At 51.8% G+C, this 20,885-nt stretch overlaps 3 protein-coding genes across 3 annotated transcripts; 1 reads left to right on the plus strand and 2 right to left on the minus strand.

Moving 5' to 3' along the window:
* Positions 1-344: 344 nt before the first annotated feature.
* Positions 345-3,243, minus strand: N7539_005914 (chloride channel protein; the record flags this gene model as incomplete). The annotated part of the gene is made up of 6 exons (XM_056935516.1): positions 345-1,814; positions 1,882-2,088; positions 2,143-2,295; positions 2,346-2,449; positions 2,534-3,060; positions 3,116-3,243. 6 exons carry the CDS (start codon positions 3,241-3,243, stop codon positions 345-347), a joined length of 2,589 nt encoding a protein of 862 aa, XP_056789388.1.
* A 432-nt stretch (positions 3,244-3,675) lies between these two features.
* On the plus strand, positions 3,676-18,435 carry N7539_005915 (AAA family ATPase midasin; the record flags this gene model as incomplete). The annotated part of the gene is made up of 1 exon (XM_056935517.1): positions 3,676-18,435. One exon carries the CDS (start codon positions 3,676-3,678, stop codon positions 18,433-18,435), a length of 14,760 nt encoding a protein of 4,919 aa, XP_056789389.1.
* Positions 18,436-18,812: 377 nt separating this feature from the next.
* N7539_005916 (PRCC domain-containing protein) lies at positions 18,813-20,123 on the minus strand (the record flags this gene model as incomplete). Its single annotated transcript, XM_056935518.1, has 1 exon — positions 18,813-20,123. One exon carries the CDS (start codon positions 20,121-20,123, stop codon positions 18,813-18,815), a length of 1,311 nt encoding a protein of 436 aa, XP_056789390.1.
* Between the last annotated feature and the right edge of the window lie 762 nt (positions 20,124-20,885).

Raw genomic sequence — 20,885 nt, forward strand, 5'->3', positions numbered from 1 at the left:
CACGGCATAGCCGTACATGTACTCAAATTTATATCATTATCCACCTGCTGTTTTCTTGCGTCAACAACCTAATTGGTAAGCGTCGTAGCTAGACCTCAGGTACCTGCTACCTATCGGGTAAGGTTGCCATCCCTTCAAACAGCTCGACCAGAACATCCACGGCTCATAGGTACATGAGTGAAAACCCAATATCAAATCACTTTTACCAATCTATTTACGGCTTCGTGAGTAGAGTTGTAAAAAATGATCATAACACGCAGCAGTGCTGATCCTGTTTCAACAAATTATCAAGAGTGTGTACAAGAGCACTTTCACCCAGAATAGCACCGAAGGTGTCTAATGGATCATCTTGAGTTCTGCGGCACCGAGTCACTGAGACTACTTCTCGCCTGGCTCTGGAGAAGACCGATTTCTTCGGATTCATGGCTGTCGTCATGGTCCCTCTCACGTAGAGCCTCTTGACGGCGAAATTCAGCTCCATTCAGCACAGACCAGACATCCTTTTTGGTCAGGAGACCCTGAAGAACCCCCTTGTTGGCAAAGAGAACGTATCCCAGGCCCAGCCGCTGAAACATCCGAAGCACAATGAGAAAGCTAATATTACCGTTGAGGGTGATTGGAGTCTGGTCCATCCAAGGCCGAAGATCTAAGGTTTCAACGGGATCCGCAAACGGCTGGTGAACGAAGAAAACCTGCGTGTCCTCGGCAAGGTTACGATTTTGAGGAGAGGCAGAGTGCGTCAAGGCGAAAGAGAGCTCATTTCGCCTGATGTATCCTAGAAGGACAGGACTGGAAGACTCTGTGACAACAGGGAATCCACGATACGTGGTGTTTGCCACGAGCATGCGTAGTGACCCTATGGTGTGCCCAGTCGCCATGATCACAGTCAAGTCATCAAATTGCGTCATCACCCGCCGAGCATGAACATCGGGGGGAATGGTATCGTCGCGATGGTCCAGGAATGGATACTCGTTCAATTGAATCCAGGATTCATAAATTCCTCGTTTTCCGAAGATGTCGCCGCACCATTTGGATAGCATCACAGCAATCATGATGGGAATGACATACGTGAGTGCGCCGGTGAGTTCGAACATGATGACCACAATGGAAAGCGTCATGCGTGTAGCACCGCCCAAAGCAGATGCTGCACCAATAATGGCATAGAGACCTGGCGTTACGCATGGTATGTCAGGCTCACATCCGGCGAACAGGAATATGTTTGGGTAGGCCTCCTGCCACATTCGAACGAGTATCCCAAGTGCACGACCATATAGAGCACCAATGGCAACTGAAGGCAATATAATTCCAGCGGGTATCTCAAGACCAAAGGTCATAGATGCAAGCAGGAAAGCCAGCATGGCAGCTAGGAGGAGCATGGTCACTATACCAAACGCGCTTGGTCCGGTGACACAAAGTCCAAAGCGGTCGTAAGCGTCGCTTGTGCACTCCGCAAATAGTGCTTGAACCAGCTCCGTGTTTTGGGCCCTCATGAAATGATTTGGAAAGTTGATCAAAGCAGTCATGAGTGCTATGATCGTGACCTCTAACACGGGTCGCGAAGCAGAACGGCTTCGGCGCCACCGAGCGATCTTAGTGTTGACTCGGATGAGAAATGCGCCGAAAAGTCCACCAGTGATACCGAGAATGATGAATGGTATGACTTCAAAACGGTGCCAACCACGGGTATATGTGACCTGGTATAACACAATCTTTCCTGTACGAAAGGGGTTTACTGCTTGCAAGGTGACCGCAGCTACCATGGCACAGACAAAACTCCGCCACATTGTTTTGTCCGGAAAATAGTATGATAGTTGCTGGAGCGAGTGAGTGAGACTTATCGAGGAAAAAAAACTTCTCGAGGTTACAAGAGCAGGCGCTTACCTCCAGGCTAAAGAGAACTCCTCCGATGGGAGCGCCGAAGGCTACGGAGATTCCGGCCGCGGCGGCGGCCGAAAGGACCTCACGTTTTCTTGCCTCATTTCCAGCGAGGCTGTCAAATGGCCTCATCATAATGTTCGCACAGCAACATGCAACATGTACCAGGGGGCCTTCTTTTCCGAGCCAAAGACCGGACGAAACGGCCAGACACTTGGTACAGAGATTAGCGGCGTTTGGATTGACTCAAGAAACCCAAAGACATACCAAGCCGAGAGATTTGATAGCCAGCGTCCATGGACCCATGAAATGACGGATGAGAGTTCCCCCAAGAATGGTCTTGATCTCAGGAATACCGCTATGCCTTGCATAGATCGCGAATTGTCGAACCAGAATACAAGCGCAAAGAGCAAAAACAACCTGAAGATATTAACACGTGGTTCATAGCTGAAATTATTGGGGAAGTGTACCGAGAAAAAGACATAGAAAGTATATTCAGTGATATAGGCGCCCGCGTTGGAGGTAATTTTTAGCGCAGAACTCCAGGGCGTCCAGCCAATGCACTTGGAGTGGTCTGTTGCGTGACACACGAGGAGGAATTAGCTCTGGCTAACAAAAAGAAGTGGGCTTCGATATAGCAGTATAGGTGCGTGCTTACCGTCCAGACCCCAACAGCAGAAACTCCGGTTTAAGTAGAATTTACCACCACCGCTGCCACTTCGACAGTAACCGGTCTTGAGGTCCCCTAGCCAATCCGTCGTGATATCTATCGCGCCAGCGAGAAGACCTACTGCAATGCCGGTCGCGATCAAGACAAACCACACATTACTCGCTTCGAGGATTTGTCTCAAATGACCGAGTATACCCTGGCCGGTTGAGTATAGAAGTCGCTTCCGTTGCCGTTCCTTTGTGTACTCATAGATCCAGTCGATAGCGGTAAAATCATCGTAGCCTACCCGCCGACCCGGTCCTTCAACATACCAGTCTCGTGGACCGTCATCCTTCGAATTCGAATCTCCATTGTGATCGATCAAAACCTGAGACTCTAGGGGCGAGGTGTCTCCATTGGCTTGATCGCGTGTTCTCTGGGAGGAAAATATACGACTCGAACCGCCCGCGGTATTTGAGAGCAGATTGGATAGGCTGAAAGAAGACGACGTTTTCAGTTTTCGCTTGAATGAGATGCTTCACAAGAACTTTTGTCAGCGTGTGCGCATTGTGGTAAAGACGCCGCACTCACGGTTTAAACCGATCCGTGTCCTCATTTTGGTTCTGAGATCGCGGGTCACCTGCTTCGTGTCCTGGTGGTGCTTCATCAGTCTGGTAGGTTTGGTTTCCACGACTCGACGACCGGCCGATTGGCGACATTTTGAGTAAAAATTAGCGCGCCATAGGGTGTAAGCATCTCCTACATGGGCACAGAGTCACGATGATCCCGTGGCCGCAGGCAAGCTGGGTTTCCTATCGTTCCTTATCGGAGCGGGCGCTGCTTGGCATCCGCAGGTCCCGCACCAGGCGGAACGGATCCTCGGCCTACTTTGGACCTCAGACAGGAGGGCTCAGGCTCCGGGAGGCTCCAGTCTCTTAGTCATCTAGTTCAAGCAGGCTGGCAGCCCGCCCGCCAGGCTGGACCTTTACCTACCGGCCTGGAAGGATGTACGGTGCCAGGCGGTGACTGAGATCTCATCTCAGTGGGGCGTGCTCTTGTGGCGGCAGAAAAAAAAGTTGCGGAGAGTTTTTACCCTCATTCTCAACTTGCATTGGCTACGCAAAGAGAATCTCTTTGCAGTCGGGCTCAGAATGAATGGAAGGCCCGTCTACGAGAGGATTCTCACAGAGTCGGAGCTGCTTGAGCAACTCCCGACCGAGCTGGCCGGCTTGATACAGTCGGCCTCGGAGACTCAACAACTTCACGCGCTCGCCATTAGCGCACTCAATAGCCAATTTACAGAAAGCGTGTTTCGGCTTTACGAACCACTCATCGTAGAGCTAGGAGCCCGATGGCTTCAGCCAGATGGAGGAGCTGACCCAATTGATGTTCTGGCAGCTTTTGCCCGTATTTTACCAATTGCGGCATACCTTCTTCCATTCGCGAGCCAACATGCCTCTTCGCAGACTGGTGGCCTCTCGGCCCTTGCAGGCTCCAAGGAGCTGACACTACGACAGCTAGACACGGGCCGAATTCGCAAGATACTTCTCGCACTTTTCCGCCTAATGTCGTTCGACTTGGAAACATTTGCCAAGGTCGTGTCACCAATTCAACTTCAGTCACTCTTTCCTCACGAGGACCGCGTCATCCGATACCTCGCGATTCGGTGTTTCGCACTCTATATGCATGCTGCTGATGCCGCAACTGAGAAGATGTTGCGCATCAATACCGGTGTGGACCCTGTCGAAGGACCTTGGGAAGGCATCACAATCGACTATCGTCTTCTAGGACTCTGGGAAGAGCGGAGATGGGAGACTTTGGAACATCGCAGGAGGCCCAGAGCTGAATCTTCCCCTGAAGATGGGGAGACGGGACTAGTCGATCGAATGAGACATGCTTTCACAACCCGATCTGCTAATATCTGCGGCGTTTTGGTACCCCGAACGAAAGACGTGGTCGCCGGAGAATCATCAGTCGTCAACACTCCGACAACCGTGGCAAACATCCGCCGAATTGCGCGAGCACTGCTAGATGTCAAGCCTATCTTGCTGGTGGGCTTGCCTAACTCCGGCAAGACGACATTGATCAACGACGTTGCCAGCAACATGGGCCAAGCTGAAACGATGATCACTTTGCATTTGAACGAGCAGACTGACGCCAAAAGCTTGCTCGGAATGTACGCAACATCCTCTGCCACTGGCTCGTTCTCTTGGCAGCCCGGTGTTCTCACAAAAGCAGCCCGGGAAGGTCGTTGGGTGCTGATTGAAGACTTGGACAGAGCGCCGTCCGAAGTTCTTGGTCTCATTCTTCCAATAATCGAGCGCGGGGAGCTCACTATTGCCAGCCGAAGAGAGCGTATCAAATGTGCGGAAGGCTTCAAGATAATTGCGACCATGAAGTCCTCTTACAGCATCTCCGGGGAGGAAATTGCGCCGAACAATTCCATGCTCGGAAGTCGCCTGTGGCAGAGAGTTCATATCCAATCCTTGTCAGTTGATGAGATGAGGGATGTTATCTTGCGAAAGTTCCCATTGCTGGAATCTCGTGTGCCAACAATCATGGAAGTCTACAAAGGTGTTTGTTTCGCTTTCCATGGAAGCTTAGCAATTAAAGGGTCACAAGGGCGAACGCCGGGCTTTCGTGATTTGATCAAGCTATGCAACCGACTGCACCGAAGACTTCAACTCATTGGCGCAAAGACCGGTTTCGAAGCCGCGCCAGAAAGTATCGAAGATGAGATTTTGCTAGACATGGTGGACGTATTCCTCAAATACCTTCCTGAGAAATCAATGCAAAGGTCTTTGGCTGGTGTTGTCGCGGAAGCTCTTCAGATCTCACCTCAGCGTGCGCAATTCTGCCTCGAGGAGCGTGCTCCGGCCTACAACGACAAAAGTAACTCCTTGGTGCTCGGTAGGGAGGTTCTGCAAAAGATCAGAGTACCTAGTGGTGCAGCACAACGACTGGCGGCAGCTGCATCCAGATTTGCTTCAACAAGATCAGCGCTTTCCATCATGGAGCAGGTGGCTGCCTCTGTGCAGATGGCAGAGCCCGTATTGCTCGTGGGAGAGACAGGAATTGGCAAAACCACTGTTATCCAACAGTTGGCAACTCTGATGCGTCAAAAGCTTACCGTCGTCAATTTGTCTCAGCAATCTGAGAGCACAGATCTTCTCGGAGGCTTCAAGCCCGTCAGCATTCGTACAATGGCTGTACCCATGCTCGACGAGTTCACTCAGCTGTTCGAATTGACGTTCTCCGCCAAGAAGAACCAGAAGTTCCTTGCGTCTGTTTCCAAAAGCGTTGCCTCTGGAAATTGGGTCCGCCTTGTCACACTCTGGCATGAGGCTGTCCGCCTGGCTAGCGGAGTATTCAATCCTGCACGCAATGTCAATGCCGATAACGATGAGCAGCAGCCAGCAAAGAAGCGAAAGCTGGAATCCCCAAAATACCAGCAGTTAAGACAACGATGGCAAACTTTCGAGTCTCAACTTTCAGACTTTGAAGCTCAAGTCTCTCAGGGTGACGCCAAATTTGCCTTTGCCTTTGTGCAGGGAAAAATTGTCAGAGCTCTGAGAAACGGCGAGTGGGTGCTTTTGGACGAGGTTAACCTGGCGTCCCCCGACACCCTCGAGAATATCGCGAGTCTTCTGAATCACGGCAGTGAAGGCATGCCGTCTGTCCTTCTGTCAGAAGCCGGAGACGTGGAACGTGTCTTCGGTCATCCCGAATTTCGCATCTTTGGGGCCATGAATCCTGCCACAGACGCTGGAAAGCGCGATTTGCCCCCCGGCTTGCGTTCTCGATTCACCGAGTTCTACGTTCATTCACCAGATACTGAGCTTGACGATCTACTCGCTCTGATCGAGAAGTATCTTGGCACATTGACAATTGGAGACCAAAGAGCCGGTCCAGATCTTGCACAGCTGTACCTGGAGACCAAAAAGCTCAGCAACAGTAACAAACTGACAGATGGAGCTGGGCAGCGCCCGCATTTCAGCATTCGAACACTCGTACGAGCTCTGATCTATGTAATTGATCATGCACACGTATATGGGTTGAGGCGAGCGATTTATGAAGGCTTCAGCATGAGTTTCCTCACAGTACTCAGCTTGGAATCAGAGAAAACTGTCGTGCCTTTGTTGGAGAAGTATGTGTTCGAAAACGCAAAGAATGCGAAGTCGCTCCTAGGGCGTACTCCGCGCGCCCCAGAAGATGGTCAAGATTACGTCCAATTCAAACACTACTGGATGCGACGTGGTCCATTGAGACCAGAGGAGCAGCCTCATTACATTATCACGCCTTTTATTGAGAAGAATCTCAAGAACCTTGTCAGGGCTAGCTCAACACGTCGTTTTCCCGTCTTGCTGCAGGGTCCTACGTCAGCAGGAAAGACAAGTATGATTGAATATTTGGCCAAAGTCTCCGGCAACAAGTTTGTTCGTATCAATAACCACGAACACACGGACTTGCAGGAGTACCTAGGCTCATATATATCATCCGACGACGGCAGCCTACGATATCAAGAGGGTGTTTTAGTTGAGGCGCTGAGAAACGGATATTGGATTGTTCTTGACGAGCTGAACCTGGCTCCATCCGATGTCCTCGAGGCGCTCAATCGTCTTCTTGACGACAATCGAGAGCTTTTCATTCCAGAGACCCAGGAGGTAGTTCACCCGCATCCGAACTTCATGCTGTTTGCAACGCAAAATCCCGCTGGTCTCTACGGAGGCAGGAAGGTTCTTTCTCGAGCATTCCGAAATCGCTTCCTTGAGCTTCACTTTGATGATATCCCAGAAAGTGAACTTGAATTCATTCTCAAAGAGCGCTCTCAAATTGCGCCCTCTTTCTGCAGTCGAATTGTCTCAGTCTATCGCAGACTTTCTCTACTTCGTCAATCAAACCGCCTCTTTGAGCAAAAGAACAGTTTTGCCACCCTCCGTGATCTTTTCCGCTGGGCCCTCCGTGATGCTGATGACCGAGAGCAGCTTGCCGTGAATGGGTACATGCTTCTTGCCGAGCGCGTCCGTAATCCCGCGGAGAAAGCTGCAGTGAAAAGTGTGATTGAAGAGGTCATGAAAGTCAAACTGGATGACGACCTACTCTACAGCGAGTCTCAGTTGAAGCAGAGCGTGCCAGAAACGGCAGAATTGCCATCTGGGATCGTATGGACCAAAGCTATGCGCCGCCTTTTCGTCCTCGTCTCGCGAGCTATCAAAAACAACGAGCCAATTCTTCTTGTCGGAGAAACTGGATGTGGCAAAACACAACTGTGCCAGGCCGTTGCAGAAGCATTCAAGCGGGAGCTTTACATTGTGAACGCGCATATAAACCTGGAGACTGGAGATTTAATAGGCGCACAAAGACCCATCCGAAACCGCGCTGCTATTGAGAAGCAGCTTTTACAAGATCTCCGATGTCTTTCATCCGGACAGCAAGCTGCAGATCTCTCACTTGAGCAGCTGAAGCAGGAGTTCTCCTCCCTCGACAGCCAGCAGAAACAGGAGCTGGACCAAAGCCTCATGCACCGCATCGAGCGAAACTTAGTTCGATGCAACGCTCTCTTTGAGTGGTCGGATGGAAGCTTGATCACGGCTATGAAGACCGGCCAGTTTTTCCTGCTAGATGAGATTTCTCTTGCAGATGATTCTGTCCTCGAACGACTCAACAGTGTGCTGGAACCTCACCGATCGATTCTTCTGGCGGAGAAAGGTCCTATCGACTCGATGGTCGTGGCTGATGCAGGGTTCCAGTTCATGTCCACCATGAACCCTGGTGGTGATTATGGCAAGCGTGAGCTCTCAGCGGCCCTGCGAAACCGTATGACAGAGATATGGGCTCCACAGCTGTCTGAAGATGAGGACATCCTACCGATTCTCCAGATGAGACTGACCTTGAGAGATGAGAGAATTGCAAGGTCTATGCTTCAATTCGCCAAATGGTTCAAGTCCACCTTCCAGAACACGTCCACCACATCACTTTCCCTTCGTGATCTTCTTGCGTGGGTGGATTTCGTGAATACTTGCGAGAATCAGGACGTGCGATTTGCTGTGGTGCAAGGTGCCGCTATGGTCTTTGTTGATACACTGGGTGCAAACCCGGCTGCCATGCTTGCAATCTCCATGAGCGATCTGAATGACAATCGTCAAAAATGTCTTGTGAAACTCGGCAAGCTATTTGGCGTGGATGCATCAAATATCTATTGGCAAGACTCGACTGTGTCTCTCGAACCTGGTCACCTGAAGGTTGGCCCGTTTTTATTGCCGATTATTGGCGATGCGGATCCCGATCCACAGTTCACTATGGATGCACCGACCACGATCTCGAATTCAGTCCGAATTGCACGTGGCCTGCAGTCTTCCAAACCTATCCTCATGGAAGGCAGCCCGGGTGTTGGCAAAACGACCCTTGTAACGGCGCTGGCTAGAGCGCTTGGCAAACCGCTTACTCGGATAAATCTTTCAGAGCAAACCGACCTGACAGATCTCTTTGGATCTGATGTTCCCGTCGAAGGTGGAGATGTTGGACAGTTCACATGGCGTGATGCCCCATTCTTGCGGGCCATGCAGCGCGGTGACTGGGTTCTTCTTGACGAAATGAACTTGGCCTCGCAGTCTGTCCTTGAGGGCCTGAATTCATGTTTAGATCACCGTCAGCAGGTCTACATCGCTGAACTAGACCAGACATTCAAGCGCCACCCTGATTTCGTGCTCTTCGCAGCACAGAACCCTCACCACCAGGGCGGTGGAAGAAAAGGCCTTCCTGCCTCCTTCGTCAATCGCTTTACAGTTGTATATGCGGACAGCTTCACTGATGCTGACCTGAAGACGATTTGCGGCAAGCTCTTCCCTGGAAGCCCTTCGACCCAGACCGAAAAGCTCGTCGACTTCATTTCCATTTTGAATACCGCAATTGCAACGGAACGCAGACTTGGCACAGTCGGAGGTCCATGGGAAGTTAACTTGCGTGATATTCAGCGTTGGTTGCAATTAGCCGATCGAGGCCACCTCCAGATTTCAACCAGACATTTCCTGGACGTCGTGATTAGTCAGAGGTTCAGAAGCGCCGAAGATCGTGCGCAAGTTTCCACAATCTATGACCGGGTATTCGATACCTCTGAAGTTGAAGCCAAGAGTTACTTCCACAACTTGACACCTGAATACATGCAAGTGGGCCTGGGTATAATGAGGCGAGATCCTCTTGTGCAACGCTCCTCTCGACCGAATATGAAAGTGCTTCCAAACGATCTGCAGATTCTCGAGTCGCTAATTCTCTGCATTGATAACTCGTGGCCCAGCATTCTTGTTGGACCTACCGGTTGCGGCAAAACAACATTAATCAAGAAGTTAGCGGCGATCAATGGAGCCAGCCTCGAGGAGCTTGCTTTAAGCGCAGACACTGATACCATGGACTTGATTGGAGGATTTGAGCAAATTGATCATAGGAGAGAGATTCAAACTCTAGTCAACGATGTTCAAACGTTCTTGCAAGCACAGGTCATCAACTCATTTGCTTCCGGAGGCGTTTCCGAGTCCGTGGCCTTGGCACTGCAAGTCTGTCAACACTTTCAGTTGGCTGAGCTGCCGCTGGATGAGATCTTGTCATCCCTCTCTTCCTTGTGCCAGTCTTTCCCTAATTCGAACCTCGAGAGTTTCTACAAGCGCGCCCAAGACTTGACGCACGCCATGCAGAACTCGGATAAGATGAAGGTTGGCTTTGAGTGGACAGAAGGCGCTCTCACGCGAGCAGTTCAGACTGGATCATGGGTAATCCTTGACAACGCCAACCTTTGTAATCCATCAGTTTTGGACAGGCTGAATTCGTTGACTGAGCCGAATGGCACGCTGATTTTGAATGAGCAGCGGACTCAGGATGGATCTGCGAGAGTCATCGTTCCTCACCCTAACTTTCGTCTGTTCTTGACCATGGATCCTCGGCACGGTGAGTTGTCTCGCGCGATGCGTAATCGATGCACAGAGATTTGCTTCCTGCCCGATCAGCAGCTCGAATTGCCCACAAGGTTAACTCCTTCATATACGTGCGAGTCCCTACTTTACCGACTCCGATATACTTGGCAGTCTTCGGAGGCATTCTCATCTGGTTCATCGCCAATGGGCGAGGATGATATGATGGAAATCTGTTTCGATCATTTGTCCCCAAATGATATCGAATATCTCTCTCGGTCTCCCGTCGCAATTATGCCCATCACAACGGCAGGCGGCTTGAAAGATTTCGTGTCCACTCATCTTCAGCGACACGTTTTGCTGATTCAGGAGAATGAAGGCTGGAAGCCTCACGTCGCTCTCAATCAACAAGTTTCCATGTCAGGTATTTCGCTTGCTGTGAAAGGGCAATTGCAGCCTGTCCACCCTCTCGTCAATGAACCTCTGCTTTCAGTCATTGGAGGCAGTCGCTCTCGCGCGAAAGCCATAGTACTAGCATACCTGCAACAGTTCAAACTCGAGCTTTACCGTCTGAAGCAGCACTTGGTACAGTCTCACGAGTCCGCATCTCAACTGAAACCGAGCCAGATGACACGGCTGGAAAGATCCTTGGCCTCTGATCGTGTGCACTCACTCATGAAGGATTCAACACAGCCTGTTGGGAGTTTCCTGTCCGATTGTGGTCAAGCTTTGTTTGAGTGTTTCAGTGCACTTGGTGAGGAAAGTCTCGAATCCACCGACCTTGTGTCTGCTTTGCGAATGGTCCTCAGCCTCTGCTACGACATCTACAGGGTCACAAACTTGACCTCGCTCGACGAAGGCGAATTCCAGGTGTATCTACAAATTGGACGAAGCGTCTGCGCTTCTCTGCTAGACTCATCGCCGGCCTTACGACCTTTGGAAAGAGCCTTGTCAAATGCCCTCTCCCGGTTCCAGGCGGGCTGGGCATTGAGTACCGGTCTTAGCATGCAAAGAATGTGGGATTCGTGGAGACATGTTACGCCGTCATCGCAGGACCAGCTGACTTCGCTGATTGATCTGGAAGCCACTGTGCGTCATTTCACCGACTTGGCACTGCAGACGCGTGTTGAAGTGTCTCAGCTAAGCGCCATTTGGAACTCGCTCATGACCGCGCACAAATTCATTTTGCAAAACGGCGCGGACGGCGCCATGCTTCTCGATGGCATCAAGCAGACTGTCACTGCACTTGACAAAGCCGTGCGTCGTAGTAATGCAGCACAATATCCCTACTTCGCGAACGAATTCGAGGCTATTTGCCAGTATCATGACCTCGAAATCATCCACTCTGAGAAACCGCTCAATTCTGTGGTGCCACTGCTTGCGGGTCGCCATGCACGCTCATTAGACGCTTCGATCGCACGGAGTCGTGTCCCAAACATGCTCAATCGTCTGACTTTGTTCTCAGGTGCAGGAAATCATGGCGCGTTGGCCATCGGAGGAGTCCTCTCTTTGTCCCTTTTGGATCGATTGACTTCGGTCAATAGTACGACGTTGGGACAAATGGATTTGCTTCAAGCCGAGAAGAAGGCGTTGTCCGAGGCACTCACACTGAGCACTGCATGTATTGCCACGGATCAGGCTCGAGTTCTCGCTCGTATGCTAGCAGGTCTGACACTGGAACTTGTATCCTGTCACAGTGATCTCTTCGATCCCGCCTCGATCGATCAACTGGTCACACTTTTGCAAGAATTGGAATCTGGCAATTTTGACCATCCGCGGACACTCTCTCCCGTGGTGACTGATTCTGCTCTGCCTCCTGACCATTACTTTGTGAGCATAGCACAAAACGCTCTGCCTGCTCTGATCTCTTCCTTGATCTCCGCTGCCACAAGCGAACAAACTGTTCAAACCACTGGTCGTGCCACCGTCCAGCTTGCTGTGGTTCTCCTCCGTTTGTTCGTGCCAGACAAAGCATTTGATCCCTCTCTTGACCTTGTCGTTCAAAGACAGCGACATAAACGACGACTCGATGAGATCACTGCTAAGTTGAATGCTATCCTTGCCTTCGAACGCAGATTTTCTGGACAGTCTTCCACTCTACGTTCAGTCCTGCTAGGTGAAGAATCTCAAGAACTTGGATCTGCTCCGCCACCTTCGTCTGTTACCCGCCCTGAGCAATCTGAACTCAGCTTACTGCATGGCGAGTTCACCAATTTGATTCACTCTGTTGTGAAACGAAGCCCGGAGATGATGGTCGCATCGCCCGAGACGATTGCGGAATCACGAGAAATGATCAAGCTTCTCCGCGACAACATCGTTCAGCTATGCTCTCGCCTCTCTACGAACTACCGATCTTACGACGACATGACTGTCCCAATCGTTCGCTTCCTCCAGCTTCTCGATCTTGGCTTATTCGTGGTCTCAAGCCAACACACAGAGGCCGGTGAAATGGAAGACATTCAATCCCTGAGCCAGTGCACACCTCTCATGGGAGGCTGTCACCACCCTGTTCTTTCTTCCAGTTCCATCGCACCTCCGCCAAAAAGCCAAGCACACGCAGTAGAAATGCGCTTGCACGAGATGACTGCCTTATGGACTGTGAAGGACGCTGATCCCAGCATCATCGATGTGAAACATTTCCGCGAGTCTCTCCGTCGCATCTTTTCTGATTTCCACTACTTGTGGAAGACACAACTCCGGGAAGACCAAGAAAAGGAGGCTGAAAAGAACGAACTTTACCGTTATCGAGGGTCATGGGAAGATGAAGAGGAGATCAACGACACTGAGCTACGCGAGCTTTTCCCGACTTACGACGACGGTCAAACCGAAGTCGAAAGTCAAGGTCGGATTGACCCGCGAGCGATTGCTGTGCGCCTCTCATCTCTTCACGCTAAGATTGTCAATGCTCAACGTTCAGACGATGCACTCCCTCAGTTTGTCAAGGAATCTGGTCAGCTTCTCGGCTCAATGTGGTCGACAAAGCGGAATTCATTTACGCCAGTCTCGCCTCAGAGTCATCTTCCCGCGGTGCTGCTTCTTCTAGAAGATGCCATGCAGACTGGGTCTGAGGTCCAAGTTAAGAAGAACTATAACTTCTACACAGACTGCAACCTTGCAGAAGCCAGAAAACTGGTCGATCTTACACTGTCTGTACAATCTCGGTTCGCGCAGATTCAGACCGCCTGGCCCGAACACGCTGTGCTTCAAGAAGTCATCAACTGTTGCTCGGAGATTCTCCAGTTCAAGCACACGGAGCCTGTCGCCAAGTTCCTGACGAAATTGGAGAAGCTCCATTCTTATGTCCACGAATGGCAGCTTGTTGCGAGCCGAGAGTATTCAGCAGCCGCCCTATACGATGAGATCACGGCTACGACCGTGGGCTGGCGACGGCTCGAGTTGACCACTTGGGCTAAATTACTCGATCTTGAAAAGGAACGCTGCGATGAAAATGTAAGCTCATGGTGGTTCATCGCCTATGAAGCACTTCTCGCAGTGCCGCTCCAAATGGCTGAGAATGGCGAGGAGGACATGAGCGCACACATCCAAGGTGTTATATATACTCTGGAGCAGTTCTTCCAGTCTACGTCCCTCGGCCAGTTCTCCCGCCGTCTCCAGCTTGTGTCAGACTTCCAGGCCCTCTTGGTTGCGTTTACGCGTGACTATGACTGTCTGACACCCCTGGTCAACGCTTTGGCTAACTTCATTTCCCATTTCCGGCCATTCGAGCCTTTGGTTGACAAGCTTCTTCACGACAAACGAGCAATCCTGGAGAAGGATATCAAGGAGCAAATTCAACTGGCTAGCTGGAAAGATACGAATATTGTGGCTTTGAAGGAAAGTGCCCGAAGATCGCATGTCAAGCTCTTCAAGCTTGTTCGCAAGTACCGCGAGGCTCTTGCTCAGCCCATCCAGGCGGTACTTGAGCAGGGCTTGCAAGACTTTAGCGGCGCAGTGGGCGAGTCGATCCCAACTCAGCCAGCCCTTACACATGTAACTCTCACCGATGTTGTGTCTGTCTGTCAATCACGTTCGGAGCTGTGGTCATCTCGGGCTCTACGGTTCCAGAACCCGGATGGCACAGCACGTAATATGATGAATCTCTATTCGTCTATTCCCGCGGAGTTCGATATCGCCAAAGATCTCGAGGAATTCACAACTTCCATAATCGAGAATGTCAATGAGTTCAAATCTGCAACGCCCAAGACTTTGACAGAGGACAACAAGGACGATGTACAACACCTCAAGGTGCAGAAACGCCGTCTCTTCGCGGATACCCTCAAGCGTCTCTTCGAAATGGGCGTCAAGCGTAATGCTGGTACTAGTTTGATCGAAGCCCAGGCCTCTTTGTCGCAGATCCTTTCCACAAGCGCTGCTTTCGACCTCGACAATGCCCTCGCGGGCCAGGGATTAGTTCGCAGTGCCGACTCCTATTTCCATAGGTTACTGGATCTCTTGCCTCGCGCTCGTTTGGCCTCGCGAAACTATTCCGAGGAGCTCAGCAACGTCGAGGTGTCTCGCAGCATGGGTTCCGTTGAATACTTGCTGTTCATCATTCGTCGTCAGAGGGGCGTGCTTTCTCCGGCCCTCTCAGAATTGGGTGAGATGCGCTCAACCCTAGACAGAGCTAGTAATCTCTGGACCGTTGACTCTTCCAAGCTTGTTAAAGATGGTGACTGTGGCGACGATGAAGTTCAGGGCCTGACACGACTTATTTCCTGGCTAAGCCCGATCCTTGCCTTAGCACTGAGGGTGGTGGAGGTGCATTCACGGTTCTCGGGTGCCTCCGTGGCATCGCTCTCCCAGGAACTTAAGTCCAGAAGAACCGCCCTTGACGATCTTTGCCTTGCTCTGAAGTCCCAGCCTGCCCTTCCGGTGGGCATAGCTTCCTCCGACCAGAAGGAACTCGTGTCACGTGCAAGAAACTTGCTGGCTCAGCTCGAGCATGACGTGAAAACATGGATCTCTGAGCGTCCTGACCTCTCCTTTGCTTTGGAGCAGATCTATCCTTGGGTCAAGAACGAGCATATTCCTACTGCTGGCGTGAATGAAGGTGGGAGCCTGTCAGTTGTACGCTTTGACGAAGCTCTCATGGCCGCTGTCGACAAGATGTTGGTGGGTCTGCAGAAACTCGCGAGCGTTCCCACCGGAATCGCTTTCGATGGTCTGATGTCTCGGAGTGATGAATTCTTCTCACGCGCATCCCGCGCACTCCATCTGAAGGAGATCACCACCTCTCTGGCTGGTGTTCTGGACCGTCTGCAGAATGTGCAAGATGCATCCTCAGATGCTCTTCCGTTGGCAGCGGCTCTTGTGGCCAGCATTCTGCCCATTGCCACTAAATTCTACGAAATTTGCCAAAACCTCGTCGTTCGCTTCACTTCGGTCCATCGGGAGATCTGCAAGACATCCTACATTTTGACCAAGACTTTCACACAGGTCGCGTCAGAAGGGTTCTGCAGTCCCGCCGAGGCGTCCCAAGACGAAGGTAAAGAGGGCAAAATGGAGAGCGGCACAGGTCTTGGCGAGGGTGAAGGCGCAGAGGACATTAGCAAGGATGTCGGCGACGATGAAGACCTTTCAGAACTCGCACAACAAGCCCAGAAGGAGGACGCTGAGAAAGACGAGATGCAGGACTCTGCTGAGGCTGTCAACATGGATCAGGAAGAGCTCGAAGGAGAGACTGGTGATCACAAGGAGGAGGAAGGCGAGGACGAAGACAAAGACGAGGATGGCGAGGATCAGGAGGATGATATTGATGAAGAAGTTGGTAGTGTTGATGGTCTTGATTCTGGAGCTGTGGATGAGAAGCTCTGGGACGGCACCAATGATGAACAGCAGAAGGAAACGGAGAATGAGGAAGGAAAGGGCCAGGCCGAAGACGATCAGCAGACTGCCGCCCAAGAGCAAAAGAAAGACGGCGAAGAAGGCCCCAAGGGTGAAGAGGGAGAGGGAGAGGATGACGAAGAGGAAGAAGACGAAGAAGCCCCCGATGACGAGGGAGAAGCTATCGGTCGTGAAGACATGGATGTCACCGATCCCAATGCCAAGGAAGAAGAAACTTTGGAACTCCCCGATGAGATGCAGCTGGATGGCGATGATGTGGGCGAAGGTGAAGAAGGAGAGGACGATGATGGCATGGACGACCTTTCGGACATGGGCCCTCTTCCTGAAGAAGATCAGAAAGAAGACCAGCAAGGTGATGCAGATGGGGATGACGATATGGAGACGAACCTCGATGAACAAGCAGAAGGTGCCGACGAAGAGAACGGAGAAGGTGAAGAAGGCGAGGAGACAAACGAAGGCGAGGGCCAAGAAGAAGAGAATGAAGCCGGAGGCGAAGAGGCTGAGCAGGAAGAATTCCTCACCCAGCGGGATGAGAATGAAGCGGCTGGAGACGATGTGGCGCCAAGCGACGCTGTCAATGGCGGCCTCGCCGCTGATCAGGATCAGAACGAAGACAAGGGAGCCTCAGGCGACGCGCAGCAGGAAAGTGGTTCAAGCGACCCAACCGCTAATGCTGAGCAACAGACAGGCGCTGCCAAGGAGAGCGAAGAGAGCAAACGCAGTCGAGATGCCGGCGGTGCCGAGGACTCAGCACCCAATGAGCCTCAGATGCAAGCCTTTAAGAAGCTCGGCGATATTCTTGAGCAGTGGCACCGACGACAGAAGGAAGTCCTGACCCCGTCACAGGATGAAGAGGACTCTCAGCCTCTGCCTCAGGACACCGACATGGCTGATGCGGACTTTGAGCATCTTAAGGACGATGACGACGTCGCCGACACACAGGCCCTTGGTCAAGCAAATGAGGATCAGGCGCAAGGTCTCGATCAGAACAAGGGTGTCGAATCTGACAATCAGCCTGGAGATCGGGACGCGCTTCCAGACGTTACGGACGAACAGCAGCAAACTCTGGAAAATCAACTGCAGGACAGCATGCAAGTTGATCGTGCAGCCGAACCAACGAATGGCGAGACTGCCGGGGCTTTCATTCCCGGGGACCGTCCATCGGGAAATCTCGCTGATGGGGCCCCCGGCACCGAGGATGTCAATGAGGAATTGGATGAAGTCGACTCGCAACTTGCGGCGATTCATCTCTCGTCCTCCCTTCCGCCTCTCACTCCAGAGTCCGAAGCTCGTCGTCTCTGGTCTCACTATGAGAATGCCACCAACGATCTCTCCTTGTCTCTCACCGAACAACTGCGTCTCATTCTAGCCCCAACTATGGCCACCAAGCTCCGTGGCGACTTCCGTACCGGTAAGCGTCTCAACATCAAGCGCATTATCCCGTACATCGCTTCTCAGTACAAACGCGACAAGATCTGGATGCGACGATCAATTCCTTCCAAGCGCAACTATCAAATCATGCTCGCTGTCGATGACAGCAAGTCCATGCTCGAAAGTGGGTCCGGTCAGCTTGCCTTTGAGACGCTGGCACTCGTCGCAAAGAGTCTATCCATGTTGGAAGTCGGCGATCTCTGCGTGCTCGGCTTCGGTAATGAAGACCACGTTCGTGTCGCCCACGAGTTTGGCAAGCCATTCTCGTCCGAGGCCGGGTCGCAAGTCTTCCAACACTTCAGCTACCAGCAAACTGGAACCAATGTGCGGAAACTTATCGCCGACTCCATCGCTCTCTTCCGCGAGGCCCGATGGAAGCGATCACCGGGCTCTGGCTCAGCTGATCTCTGGCAGCTCCAGCTCATCATTTCAGACGGTATCTGCGAGGACCATGATACGATCCGTCGGTTGGTGCGACAGGCTCTTGAGGAGCGGATCATGATTGTCTTCATCATCGTGGATGCGGTCAAGGGCAGCTCGATTCTCGACCTCTCGCAGGCAAGCTTTGAGGCTGATCCCCTCTCCGGTGGTGAGATGAAGTTGCGGATGAAACGATACCTTGAGAACTTCCCCTTCCCTTATTACTTGGTTGTTCGGGATGTTCGTGAACTACCGTCTGTTCTAGCAACGGCGCTCAAGCAGTGGTTTGCGGAGGTCGTGGACGTGTCTTCATGACGATGATGAAAAGATAAGAAAAGGGTGATGCGACACAAAAGTTGCGGGTTTTCTGTTATATCATGTATTTTGGCGTTCTTGTGTATCCGGAAGGCGTGCGTGCTTTGATTTCCTTTTTCAACTTTATACTTTGTACATGAAGTCAATATTGTACATTTAGAACCTATGACGAACGTTGTTACTTGATCACTACTGTTATCCATCTGTAGCCGGATGCTATGCGGCAATTTGTACCCGTTGTAGTTGTGAACTCATTCAAGTGTGTTGCAAGACTAATTTACAGTACCGAGGATCCCTCCGCGAACCAACACCACTGATGCACATTTTATTTTCCAGCGACTTGAAAGGTTAAATCAAGAGCCAATACCATGCCCACATTACCAACCATACTTGGACCCTGCTTCTTTCTTGTTTCTCCTTCCTGTAGCAAAACTCTCCTCGAGCGCATCCTTCTGACTGCTGGCCGCATTGACCAGTTGCTGTAAAGTGTGCTTGCCTGGTGCGATAGCACGCACCGGGTTGTGTTGGGTGGCAGCCATCTCTGCCTCGCTGATCGCCTGGTTGGACGCGTACTCCTTGTCCGTATTGAAGGTGAGAATGCGAGAGTCTGCCGATGGCGCATTTCGGCCGAATAGTTGTCGGCGCTCCGCCTTGGATAGATTGAGGTCGTTGGCGATGGTGTCGAGTGATGAGGAGACGGAGGCGTTGCTGGGGTAATACGACGGCTCTGTGGGCATTGTGTCCAGAGCGAGTAGGGGCTCTTCCGGTGGTGATGTTGCTGAGATCTCGTCTTCGGCTGTGGTGTTGTATACTAGGGGTTCATAGTGACCTGCCGTTGTCGAGGTCGAGGGTGTGGCTTCTGTGGTGGCTCTGTCTTCTGATGAGGGAAGTGAGAAAAGACTGACTTTGGGTTTTGGAGGTGCAGGCGTCGGCGCCACTGTCGCAGATTCGTCGGCCGTTGTTTGAACTGCCGACTTGGAGATTTTAGGAGCTGCTGGTGTTCCTGTCGTCGTCGTTGTTGTTGTTGTTGTAGTGGTTCTTGCTAATGACGACGATGATGAAGCTGTTGACGACGAAAGGCTGGCGGCCGTGGAAGGTTTCTTTTTCTTTTGGTTGCGTGCAACCGATAATGGTCGGAACATCATCGGGTTCCCCTGCAGCTTGACCTCGCCGGCTTCTGTGATCAGAGGTTGCGGCTCCGGGGCCATATGAGACGGTGGATCAACGCTCGTCGTCGTTGCGCCACCGCCCGCTCGGCTTGATGAGCTGGCCTCCTGTGCAAAGGTGTTTCTCATCTCTGCGTCGGCGCTACGGTCAAAGCCCGGCTCCGCTCCCGTTTTCAAACTGAATATTTTGCGCGTCGACGTGGCCGGGGCCTTCTTCTCCGCCAGACGCTTCGGCGGAGGTAGGAATGAATTGAAGCCTGAGAACGCGCCCGCTCCTCCCCCTCCACTCGCACCACCTCCTAGCTTGGTCCTTTTCCGTGCAGGGCCGTCCTCGCCATCGCCGCCAGCGACGGGATCGGGTTTGAGATCTGGCAGAGCCACGCGGATCCTGCGCGGGTTGCCGCGGTCGACGTGAAAGTCGGGTACCGAATCAAGCTTCTTGGGCTTTTCGGCCGGCGCGGCGGGAGTGGTGTCTAACTCGACATCGGAGGTTTCTGAATCTGAGTAGGCCACGAGAGCCATTGGGAGGAGAGTGTGGATAAGTGGGGATTGTATGTTCTGCAGAAAAAGTTGGTAGATTGAGTAAGAAAAGGGTCTGTTATCACGGGATCACCTTGTCCACCTGAACAGCGTCCGACGTCCCACTGCCCACTTATCAGTGGGGACGGGAACTTTGATTAACTAACGGGAACTAAGGATGAACAGCCTTGGACCATGTGCTTACACGCCTTGTTTATCAGGCATTCAGAAAACTCCCATTAGAACTTGGGGAGCCTGAGCAACCTGGCACTCATGATGATGGAGTATTGGATAGCCCGCCCAGCGATGCCCCGGCCATCATAGCAACGTTGAAGGTGACTACTGCTGTCGGTGGGACAAGTAGGGTCTAACTGCAAGATGCGCTCCACGAACTACTGACTGCAGCCGTGCAGCCCCCTAGAATGATCCCACCGATTGAGTGACTGATGTACTCTTACTGAGTGGTACTCAGTACTCACTAAGTACTACACTACTCGGTCAATACAACTCACTCATACTAGTAGTGGTACTAGTGTTGTAGATGATAAATGCCTCATATCCAGGGCACCCAAACCTATCTCCAGACTCCGCTACATTGTGAATTGGCTTGGGAGACCCTAGGGGAAGCAGTAGTTCCCCAAGTTCATTGCAATGATTCTCCCTAATAGTACTGAGTCCCGAAAAGACAAATCCATCACGCAGGATTCATATAGACTTGGACTGGCAAACGTCATCAGCACGTTGACAGCTCCTCCTGGCATACCC

Source organism: Penicillium diatomitis (assembly GCF_028827545.1).
Source record: "Penicillium diatomitis strain IBT 30728 chromosome Unknown utg000006l_segment0_segment0, whole genome shotgun sequence".
In the NCBI taxonomy this organism is placed as follows: Eukaryota; Fungi; Ascomycota; class Eurotiomycetes; order Eurotiales; family Aspergillaceae; genus Penicillium; species Penicillium diatomitis.